Source organism: Colobus angolensis, unplaced genomic scaffold (genome assembly GCF_000951035.1).
Source record: "Colobus angolensis palliatus isolate OR3802 unplaced genomic scaffold, Cang.pa_1.0 Scaffold107, whole genome shotgun sequence".
NCBI classification, from domain to species: domain Eukaryota; kingdom Metazoa; phylum Chordata; class Mammalia; order Primates; family Cercopithecidae; genus Colobus; species Colobus angolensis.
Genome location: NW_012111697.1, coordinates 995,261 through 1,006,902, shown reverse-complemented (window position 1 = coordinate 1,006,902; position 11,642 = coordinate 995,261). Strand labels below are relative to the sequence as shown.

The 11,642-nt window shown below is 49.8% G+C and overlaps 2 protein-coding genes across 2 annotated transcripts in view; one reads left to right on the top strand and one right to left on the bottom strand.

Annotated features, from left to right (window-relative positions):
- Positions 1-1,999, bottom strand: part of LOC105515524 (chromosome unknown open reading frame, human C19orf40) — a 22,969-nt gene extending 20,970 nt beyond the window's left edge. Inside the window, exons 1-4 of the mRNA XM_011947350.1 lie at positions 1,932-1,999; positions 1,327-1,445; positions 1,060-1,196; positions 402-554 (exon numbers count right to left, since the gene is read on the bottom strand). Of these exons, the coding sequence (XP_011802740.1) occupies positions 402-554; positions 1,060-1,196; positions 1,327-1,432 (396 nt within the window). The 5' untranslated portion in view covers positions 1,433-1,445; positions 1,932-1,999. The remainder of the gene's footprint in view (positions 1-401; positions 555-1,059; positions 1,197-1,326; positions 1,446-1,931) is intronic.
- Positions 2,000-2,278: 279 nt separating this feature from the next.
- CEP89 (centrosomal protein 89kDa) overlaps positions 2,279-11,642 on the top strand; it is a 111,422-nt gene continuing 102,058 nt past the window's right edge. The window contains exons 1-2 of the mRNA XM_011947333.1: positions 2,279-2,473; positions 8,635-8,741. Of these exons, the coding sequence (XP_011802723.1) occupies positions 2,435-2,473; positions 8,635-8,741 (146 nt within the window). The 5' untranslated portion in view covers positions 2,279-2,434. The remainder of the gene's footprint in view (positions 2,474-8,634; positions 8,742-11,642) is intronic.

Sequence of the window (11,642 nt, the reverse complement as noted above, 5' to 3'; positions counted from 1 at the left end):
GACGGGGTTTTCCATGTTGGCCAGGCTGGTCTCGAACTCCTGGCTTCAAGTGATCCACCCACCTCGGCCTCCCAAAGTGCTGGGACTACAAGCGTGAGCGATCACACCTGGCCTCTAGTTGACATTTTCACCAGCGAAAGGGCAGGATAATGACTGATGGAGTCATCACACCCTGAGAATCTAAAATCAGGTGTCCAACTTGTATACTTTGTGATATACTTGCCTACAGTGGGTGACAAGCTGAGCTGGCTGCTGAGGCAACTTCCATATTTAAATTCCTCAAAGAGACTTTATAAACTAACTCAGAGAATGACATAGATTGGATTGATGGTTGCTTCTGGAGGGCAGCTGAGTGTCCATGAGTACAGGACTACCATGAAGGTGTAGGAATCGGTACTCACCAACTGGATAACGAGGCAGGATGCTTCCATCTGGCTGGCCACTGGAAGCAGCACCATTCCAAGGTCCAGCACAGTAAACTTCTGTAGGGCTGGGAAGTATTGGTCACTCATCCGGGTTTTTTCAACGACTACAATTCCTTGAAGATTACTGGACTTGAAAGGAAAAAAAGACAGTAAATCAGTTTGCAACCAAATTACTTTTCAGGTTAAGAATGCTATCACTTGGTGCCTGGCCTGGCCAATGATTTCAAATAAATGATATCAAGGGATAGAGGGAAGGTTGGGGTGAGACAAATCAATGTTTGATTTCAGTTTCTTTAATACAATACTTACATTTCTTTTTTTTGTTTTTGTTTTTTATTTTTTGAGATGGAGTCTCATTCTGTCGCTCAGGCTAGAGTGCAGTGGCGTGATCTCGGCTCACTACAGTCTCTGCCTCCCAGGCTCAAGCAATTCTCCTGTCTCAGCCTCCCGAGTAGCTGGGATTACAGGCGTGCACCACCATACTCAGCTAATTTTTGTATTTTTAGTAGAGACAGGGTTTCGCCATGTTGGCCAGGCTGGTCTCCAACTCCTGACCTCAGGTGATGCACCTGCCCTGGCCTCCCAAAGTGCTGGGATTACAAGCGTGAGCCATGGCACCCGGCCTAATACTTACATTTCTAACCCGAACAAGCCTCTTTCTGTAGCCATTTCCTGCCACCAAATCAGCTTCGGTGACATAAAGAACGCAGCATCTGTTCGACAGATAAAAGTCTGGTGTCAAGCCATCCTCGAAAATGAGCTTAATTTTCCCTTAAAATACAGAGAAGAAAATGAGTTCCATGAACTTTGGATGAAAAGATGGCAGTAATAGGCAGATTTTTTTTTTTTTTTTTTTAATATGTTAGGGGAGGAAAGGGCTGGGAGAGGGCAGCCCACCGACCTTGCATCTCCTGCGCCAGCTGTGACCCCCGCCATTTCTCACTGGCCACAATATGCCCCAAAGGCACGTGCACGGGGCCCGTATCATCAGGGGCGTTCTTTTCCATGGATGGTCTCCACCTAAGGAGGGAAAAGTCAGGCGGCACTTGAGCAGGCTCTCCCGCACATGGCCCTGCATTCCACTGCAAGCCAGGGGCCTCTGGGGCAGGATCCCCTCCTGAAAACTCAATTATTTGTCAAAAAACTGTCAAATAAGATTCCCTTTTAAATTACTAATAAGAAAACACAAAGGCCTGAACGAAGGCCAGGGTGGCTGGAGAGGGGGTGTGTGGTGGTGGAGGTGCTAATGGCATTGGGTTCCAATAACGGCAGAGGCACGATCAGATTCAAGTTTTAAAAGAATCCTGGGCTGGGCACTGTAGCTCACGTCTGTAATCCCAACAATGCGCGAGGCTGAGGCGGGAGGATCGCTTGAGCCAAGGAGTTCGAGACCCGCCTGGGCAATACAGCGAGATTCCGTTTGCCAATTATTTGTGGAGAAATAAATTCTCTAAGAACCAGGAGATTCCTGTCCTGGTGTCCGCGTCCTTCATTTTCATCACGTGCCTAGCCCCTGATACCCCAGGTGGATCCGCACCGTGGCTCCTCAATCCAGTCCTAGGCCCGAACACAGCCGGCAGGAACCCCACGGTCCCAGTCTGGAGATCACGTTACTGTCGGCCGCGCCACTTCCGGGTTCAAGCCTTCTGTGTTCGCCTAGTCCCTTATCCAGCCCGCCCTCCGCCTCCCGCAGCGCCGGATAGGCTGTGGCGTCAGAAATGGACGTCTAACTTGACCAATAAGAGAACGGATAGGCCGGACGTTTCCGCCCAGGCGGGGATTTGAACGGGAATCCACTAGTTGCCAAGAACGACCGGTGTGGAAGTAACCTTAGCTCTGATTGGTCGAGGGCCGAGCTGAGCCAATGGCCGACGTGGTTGCTGCAAAGTCCATTGCGAAGAGAAAGCTTGAGGGGCTGGGCCTGTGGCGGGCTTTAGGGAGTGGTCTCTGGCTGTGGAGAGATCTGCTGATGAGTCAAGCCCCCGGCCCGGTGTCCTCGAGCTGCAAGGATGCTCCCGGGGTTTCGGAGAGGCCGCAGGAGCCAGTTCGTAAGTAGATGCTCGCCTGCCGCACGCGGAGCTCTGTGGGGCCGGGGATTAGGGGTAAAGGGTTGGGGCGGGTTGGGGTTTGGCCTGAGATCCAGTCAAGGCGGTGGCACAAGAGAAAATGGTTTTCAGTTTAAGAAGCCTTGATTTTTCGTGTTGTAAACTTTTTTTTTTTCTTTTAAGAAACAGGGTCTCGCTCTGTCGCCCAGGCTGGAGTGCAGTTTTGCGATCATAGCTCACTGCATCCTCGAACTCCTGGGCTCAAGCGATCTTCCCACCTCAGCCTCCCGAGTAGCTGAGACTACAGGCGCGCGCCACCACTCCTGGCTAATTGTTCAATATTTTTGTGGAGACAGGGATCTTGCTATGTTCCCAGGGTGGTCTTGAACTCCTCAACCTCCCAAAGAGTTGGTATCACAGGCGTGAGCCACTATGCCCGGCCTTAACAGTCTTCTGCCCCAGGGTCGGCCACAGTTGCACAGGAGCACCCTGCCTCACCTGTTGCATTCGTCCCCGTGCCCTGCGTTAACTCCTGGCCGACGTGCACCTGCTGCACTGCTAGATCTCGTGATCCTTCATTCTTCCCTCTGCCACCCACCATGTACATCCCATTAGCAAGTCCCATCCGATCTACCCACGACATACATCTGCCAGCTACTCCCATCTCCACCCACACCCCGGCCTCCAGCATCTACCCGGACTGCTGCGGCAGATCCCCACTGGTTTCTCTGCTTCCACTCTCGCCCTTCCCCTAGGTCAATTCTCCACATAGCAGCCAAGGGGATTCTTGTATTTACTTATTATTTAATTTAGTTTTAGAGACAGGGTCTTGTCCTCACTGTGGCTTCAATCTCCTGGTCTCAAGTGGTCCTCCTGCCTCAGCCTCCTGAGTAGCTGGGACTACAGGTGTGTACCACCACACCTAGCTACTTTTTATTTATTTTATTTTTTGCCTCACCCGTTGCCAAGTCTCAATGCCTGGCTAATTTAAAAAATTATTTTGTAGAGGCCAGGCGAGGTGGCTTTTGCTTGTAATCCAGCACTTTGGGAGGCTGAGGCGGGCGGATCATTTGAGGTCAGGAGTTCAAGATCAGCCTGGTCAACATGGTGAAACCCTGTCTCTACTAAAAATACAAAAATTAGTGGGCGTGGTGGTGGGCACCTCTAATCCCAGCTACTCGGGAAGTTGAGGTGGGAGAATCGCTTAAACCCAAGAGGCAGAGGTTGTAGTGAGCCAAAATTGTGCCACTGCACTCCAGCCGGGGCAACAAAGTGAGACTCTGTCTCAAAAAAACATAAAAAAAAAAAAGTATTTTTTGTAGAGATGGAATCTGGCTATGCTGCCCAGGCTGGTCTTAAACCTTGGCTCAAGCAATCCTCTCACCTTTGCCTCCAGAGGGTTGAGATTACAGGTGTGAGCCACTGCACCTGGCCTGAGTTTTTATTTAAAGCCGCAAACATTAATGAGTTCCTGCTGTGTGCTGATACCCACAACTGATTGACAGCTTATGGCTACACGGTCTGTAGGACAGACAAGCCCCTAAATAATTCTGTACACAATGGTAAAACAAGAACTGCTGTTGACGTGTGTATCAGAAGGGCAGCAACGTCAGCCTGGAGAGTTGACCTGGGCTTGGCAGGGAGTAAGAAAAGAATTCTGGGTGCAGAAGACAGCAGATGCCAAGGCCTGAAGAAGAATGAATTTGCTGTTTGGGAAGTGGAAGCCCACGCTGAGTGCTGCACAGGGACTCTGCCCAGGAAGAGGAGGGGAAGCAAGAAATGAATTTGGGTCGTTGTGATGGCAGTGGTTGCTGCCATCACGCTGTGTGGCTGGGGCTGCACACTTCATGGAACCGGTGGAAGCTCCGCCCCTTGTGAGTTGGGACGTGAGCCGCAAACCGCTGCTGCAGACCCAGGCCTCTTGCTCTACGGAGCAGGCAGGAGCCCCATCCTCCTGGGCAGGGCTACAGCCATCCAAACTGCAGCTGTGGATCCGAGGCTCTCTATGCTCTTGCGGGAGCTGGGAACAGGCAGAATCTGCCCTTGCAGGTGCAGCTGCAGCCGCTCAGGCAGGAGCTGGGGACAAGCGCGAGCCCTGCCCCTTCCAAGTTGGCGGGGTGGGAGCTCCCAGGTGTGGCTGTGGCTGCCCTCCCAGGCACAGGACTAGGGCGTCTCTGCAGCCTGCACCATAGGGCACCCTAGGAAAGACAACCCCCCTCACTCCCCATCCCTGCAGCTTGAGGGCTGTCTGCTCCCACTGCCTGGCCTCTCTCCAGTCCTGGCAACAGGCAACCGCTCTAATCTTGGAGAGGGGGTTGGAGCCAAGCCCTGGGGCCATGAATGGCAGCGGAAGGAAGGGGGCGGGGTCCCCAGTAAGGCCCCACCCTCAGGCCAGGGACGGCCTGAAGGCTGGGGGCTGGGCCTCCAGTCCCTCTGACCAGAGTGGAAACTCGCGGAGCCTCTTCTGGGCCTGCCTATGGTCCAATCAGCACGCACTTCCTCCCCTCTGAGGTCCATAAAGACCCTGGGCTCAGCCAGAGTGGTGCAGGGAACACCAGAGGACGAGGAGGGTAGAGAGACGAGGGGACAGGATGACCAGCTGCAGAGAGGAGTACCCTCTCTGCTGATAGCTGGAGACGATGGGGTGGCTGGCTGCAGAGAGAAGTACCTTCTCCGCCGAGAGCTACAGAGACCACCTGCCAGCAGAGAGGAGCTACTCTCTGTTGAGATCTTCAGAGACCTGCAGAGACGTTGGAATGACTTGCCTGTGGAGAAGAGCCACCCTTTCCAGGGCATCCTCTCTGCTGAGAGCTGAACACTTGAGCTCATGGGACAACCTGCCTCCAGAGAGGAGCTACCTACTCCTCTGAGCTCTTCTAACAGTAAATAAAACTCTTCTTCACCCGTCACTTGTCTGAGTACCTCATTCTTCCTGGACGCAGGACAAGAACTCAAGCAAAGGCACTGTGGCCACAGAGGTTCCAACCAGAAAAATCGACAGGCCAAAAATCCCATAACAGTTGGTAGGAACCAACCTGTATCAGCTGATATGCCGTGCTGGACATTTGCCTGCCATCGAGAGAGTGGTGCTGCCCATGAGGGTTTTTATGCCGGGTAGAGACAGGATGGATGAGGGGACCATAGTTAGGAAATGATTGTGATGGTATGAGATATGTTTCAAAAAAAAAAAAAATTTTATGCAGCCTTTTTGGAGGACCAGCTGGACGCCAGCCCTTGGGATTCAAAGGTTAAGAAAACCTTTTTGGCCGGGCGCGGTGGCTCAAGCCTGTAATCCCAGCACTTTGGGAGGCCGAGACGGGCAGATCACGAGGTCAGGAGATCGAGACCATCCTGGCTAACATGGTGAAACCCCGTTTCTACTAAAAAAATACAAAAAACTAGCCGGGCGAGGTGGCGGGCGCCTGTAGTCCCAGCTACTCGGGAGGCTGAGGCAGGAGAATGGCGGGAACCCGGGAGGCGGAGCTTGCAGTGAGCTGAGATCCGGCCACTGCACTCCAGCCCGGGTGGCAGAGCGAGACTCCGTCTCAAAAAAAAAAAGAAAACCTTTTCTGGCCAGGTGCAGTGGTTCACACCTGTAATCCCAGCACTTTGGGAAGCTGAGGCAGGTGGGTTGCCTGAGGTCAGGATTTTGAGACCACCCTGGCCAACATGGTAAAACCCTATCTCTACTAAAATACAAAAATTAGCTAGGCATAGTGGCACATGCCTGTAGTCCTAGCTACTTGAGAGGCTGAGGCATGAGAATAGCTTGAACCTGGGAGGTGGAGGTTGCAGTGAGCCGAAATGGTGCCACTGCACTCCAGCCTGGGCAACAGACAAGACTGTCTACAAAACAAGCAAACAAACAAAAATCCTTTCTTGTCGTGCAGCAGATAATGGAAGGGGGCGGGTAGGAAACATGGAAACTGTGGAATCACTTGACAGATGCAGGGTGGCAGGTGCCACTCAGAGAGGTAAACTGGGGATATTGGGTAGAGACTGCTTGGAGCTTCTGCTCTGGTGGGTGGCTGTGCAAGTTGGGGGTGGGGGCTGTAGGAGATGACTGGAAGGTCTGCCCTTCCCTCACTCCTGAAAGATGCCCCCACGCTATGCCACCCTTCCCAGCCTTGTGTCTCATGCTGACCACCACCTAATATTCCTGGGGCCACTGTCAGTGGGTGCTCCTCACTAGGGTCCAGTATCTCCTCCATCTGCTCTGAAAGCCCTTCCCATGGGAATTGTCCCCATCATCAGGGACAAGGAATTACAAAGGAGCATGAGGACTCTTGTCAGAATGATAGATATATTTATTGTCTTTTTTTCTTTTTCAGAAGTTACCCTATTAATTATCTTTTTAAAATAAATATTTGTAGAGGCAGGGCCTCACTCACAACAACCTCACTGTTGCTCAGGCTGCAGTGCAGTGAAACGATCATATCCCACTGCAGCCTTGACCTCTTGGGCTCAAGTGATCCTCCAACCTTAGCCTCCCAAGTACCTGGGATTGCAGGCATACACCAGCATGCTCAGATAATTTATTTTCTTTTAATTTTTGCTATGGATAAGGTTTTGCTATGTTGCCCAAGCTGATCTTGAACTCCTGGGCACAAGCAATCCTCCTGCCTCAGCCTCCCAGGATCAGTTTAGCCTAGGAGTTCAAGACCAACTTGGGCAACATAGTGAGACCCCTATCTCTGCAGAAAATTTTAAAAATTGGCCAGTCAGGCTGGGTCCCCAGCCCCACCCTCACAGATGCCTCTGTATTCCAGCAAAACAGAGAACCGTGCATATGATTTCCAGAGCACTGCAACCAATGTCTTGCTTCATTCCTTTGTTCATGCTATTCCCTCTTCCTAGAATGCTGGTCCATCACATTTCCAAATGTGGGACCAATGGGCATCTTTGAAAGCCCAGTCTAAATGCCTGCGTGATTTTCTCAAAGGAAGCATTTGAAGTTCCCAGGCTGGCCCCAGACCTGGAGGAATCTTCCCTCCCTGCCCACCCCAGCACTTTGTGCTAATTACTGGCTTCAAACAGAAGACAATAAATAGTATTTTTATTCCACATCTCATTGAGGCTCCTTTTTTCCCTTTTTTTTTTTTTTTTTCATTTTTAGTGAGAGAGCCTTTCTCTCGGCGCGTTCCATAATTCTATGTTCTGTAATAACTGTTTGGGTGTTTTTCCTCCCTACTCACCACCTTGGGGATGAAGACAAGGTTTCTTCATTGCTGTCGTGGTGTTCTGCCTCTAGTAGGTGTGAATGAATGGCTCGTGCCAAGAAAATGATTGGACTAGACCCAGAAACGTCTCAGAGACTCCCAGTTACGGTTACCTAAAGCGGGTTCTCTGACTTTCATTGTGTATAGGAGCTAGTTTTCATTATTCTCATCTTGGAGACAAGCTACCTAAAAGCTTATATTAAGCCCCTGTGAGGTGTGAGGCTACGTGCTCAATGCTAGAGTTCCAGGATTGATAAAGATAAGAGAGTCAGCCAGGTACAGAGCTCGTGCCTGTAATCCCAACACTTTGGGAGGCTGAGGTGGGACGATCACTTGGAGCCAGAAGTTTGAGACCAGCCTGGGCAATGTAGTGAGATCCTGTCTCTACAAAAATACAGAAATTACCTAGGCATGGTGGTGAACATCTGTAGTCCCATCTACTCGCGTGGCTGAAGTGGGAGGATTGCTTGAGCCAGGAGTTTGAGGCTGCGGTGAGCCATGATCGTACCACTGCATTCCACTCTGGGCAACAGAGCAAGCCCCCATCTCAAAAACAAAACAAAGCAAAAAAAGATAAGGAAGTCACTTGCTTCTCAGGAAGTCGCCCTGCTCTGCAGGGGGAGCCACATGAGACATCACTGGGGGGAGTGCTGTGGGACACGTGGAAGGGCTAGAGGGTGACTCTTGGGGACAGCCAGGGAAGCTCTGAGGAGGGAAGGACAAGAGGGTCCCACAATGAGCAGCTGTCATGATGCTTCTTGACTGTGTGCACTTGTCTGGCCCGATGGGGACTGGGGATGGCAGGGGCAGAGTGGGCTTCTGATGGGTTTGGATACATGGGTGGCCAGTGCAGGTGTCCCCTTGCAGGCCCAGGGGGAGTGGTGACAAGACTCAAGTGATCCAGTGACCCAATCCAATGACTTCTGTTGGATTTCATTTGTGCAGAAACACATCATCCATGGCCTTTTACCTGCAGCCAGCATTGCTCCAAAGGCAGCAGTGCCACGTACACCTCCTCCCCGCAGCCCCAACCCGTCTCCAGAGAGACCAAGGTGAGTATCAAATGAGCAGGCACTGAGGTCACCCCTGTGCTTAGCCCCCAGGTACTGGATCCTGGAACTGCTCAAACTGCCCAGAAAAGTACAATTAGAGTAGTTAGAATCATGTCCTTCAAAATGTTTACCACGATTCCATAATGATGCATTTAATATGGTGTCTCTGAGGATAATGGACTGACTTGAGGTCTATCCCTTTCAGGTGCACGAACTTCTCATTTCGTGATTGAATGAATGAGTATTTTTTTAAAAATATAAAGCATTAAAGCCCAAGTATTCAGGTTAACAGGGAATTTTGAATTATACACATAATTTTCTTTTCTTTTTTTTTTTTCCTTCAAGACAGAGTCTTGCTCTGTTGCCCAGGCTGGAGTGCAGTGGCGTGATTTTGGCTCACTGCCACCTCCACCTCCTAGGTTCAAGCAATCCTCCTGCCTCAGCCTCTGGAGTAGCTGGGATTACAGACACACGCCACCACACCCAGCTAATTTTTATATTTTTAGTAGAGATGGGGCTTCACCATGTTGGCCAGACTGGTCTCAAACTCCTGACCTCTTAATCCACCTGCCTAGGCCTCTGAAAGTGCTGGGATTACCGGCATCAACCAGCACGCCCAGCCAATTTTCTTTTTTTTTTTTTAATTAATTAATTTTTTTTCAAGGCAGGATCTCGCTCTGTTGCCCAGGTTGGAGTGCAGTGGTGCAATCATGGCTCACTGCAGCCTCTGCCTCCCAGGCTCAATCAGTCCTCCCATGTCAGCCTCCTGGGTAGCTGGGACTACAGGCACGTACCACCGTGCCCAGCTAATTTTTCTATTTTTTTGTAGAGATAGGCTTTTGCCATGTTGCCCAGGCTGAACTCCTGGGCTCAAGCAATCCCCCTGCCTTTGCCTCCCAAAGTGCTGGGATTACAGATGTGAGCCACTATGCCTGGCCAAAACAAAAAGTTTTTTTTTTTGAAACGTGGTCTCATTCTGTTGCCCAGGCTGGAGTGCACTGGTGCGAACGTGGCTCACTGCAGCCTCAACCCCCTAGCATCAAGCGATCCTCCTGTCTCAGCCTCCTGAGTAGCTGGGACTACAGGTGCACATCACCATGACTGGCTAATTTTTAAAAATTTTCTGCAGAGATGGGGGTCTCACTATGTTGCCCAAGTTGGTCTTGAACTCCTAGGCTAAACTGATCCTGGGAGGCTGAGGCAGGAGGATTGCTTGTGCCCAGGAGTTCAAGATCAGCCTGGGCAACATAGCAAAACCTTATCCATAGCAAAAATTAAAATAAATTATCTGAGCATGCTAGTGCATGCCTGCAATCCCAGGTACTCAGGAGGCTAAGGCTCGAGGATCACTTGAGCCCGAGAGGTCAGGACTGCAGTGAGCTACGATCGTGTCACTGCACTGCAGCCTGAGCAACAGTGAGGCTGTTGTGAATGAGGCCCTGCCTGTACAAATATTTATTTTAAAAAGATAATTAATAGGGGAGCTTCTGAAAAAGAAAAAAAGACAATAAATATATCTATCATTTTGACAAGAGTCCTCATGCTCCTTTGTAATTCCTTTCCCCTGCCCCTCTCTGCCACCTTTCATGCTCCTGTTCATCCCCAGGCAACCTCTCATCTCCTTTCTCGCACTATGGATTAGTTTGTATTTTCTAGAATTTTATATAAGTGGAATTAAATAAAATACACTGCCTTCTTTCACTCAGCATGATTATTCTGATTCACGCATGTTCTGAAAGTCAATAATTCATCCTTTTCCTTACTGAGGAGTATTTCATTATATGAATATGCCACAGTTTGTTTACCCATTTGCCTGTTGATGGATATTTGGTTTGTTTCTGATTTTTGGTTACTAGAATAAGGCTGCTGTAAACATTTACACACTGGCTGGGTGTGGTGGCTTCCGCCTATAATCCCAGAAATTTGGGAGGCTAAGGTGGGCGGATCACCTGAGCTCAGGAGTTTGAGACCAGCCTGGTCAACACGGTGAAAACCCATCTCCACTTAAAATACAAAAATTAGCTGGGTGTGGTGGTACACTCCTGTAGTCCCAGCTACTGGGGAGGCTGAGGCACAAGAATCGCCTGAACCCAAAGGCAGAGGTTGCAGTGAGCCAAGATCACACCACTGCACTCCAGCCTGGGCAACAAAGCAAGACTCATATCTCAAAAAAAAAAAAAAAAGTATACACAGATGTTTGGATATATACTTTCATTTCTCTTGGGTAAATATCTATAGCTGGGCCTTATACTAGGTGGGTATTTAATTTATTAAGAAACTGTCAAACTATTTTCCAAGGTCATTGTCCCATTTATGTTCCCACCAACAGTATATGAGTCCAGTTGCTTCGTGTGCTCACCAACACTTGGTTTGGTCAGTGTGTGTGTGTGTGTGTGTGTGTGTATGTATGTGTTCGTGTGCATGTGTGTGAGTGCATGTGTGTGTATGTGTGTGCGTGTGGTCTTTTATAACTTGGACAGTCAGTGGTTAGTTTTCATCCACATTGACTGTAGGTTTTTGAAAGTGGTGACAAGTGCATAGGTAACCAATGTATAGAGCTTGTTTGATCAATCTTCATCTCATTATGCTTTCTGGACAGTGGTACACAGATAGAGTGGGGATATTCCTTACTCCTTTGTCTGAGACAGCTTTGTTGAGCCCAGCATCAATGCACACATCTGGAATTCCTAGCTCTTTCATGAGAAATGTCCAGATCTCTTTGTGTATGCCAGGGGCAGTGTCTTAAAGCACACTGCACAGATGTGCTTGTGAGTGTTGATAGTGTACTTTCGGTCACAACCTTGTTGATGACAGAACAATCCTTCTTGTTGCTCTCCTTTGTGGAAGCCATTCTCATAGGCCCAGTTTAGAATAAAAAAAAACGAGGGGTTGTCTTGGTCG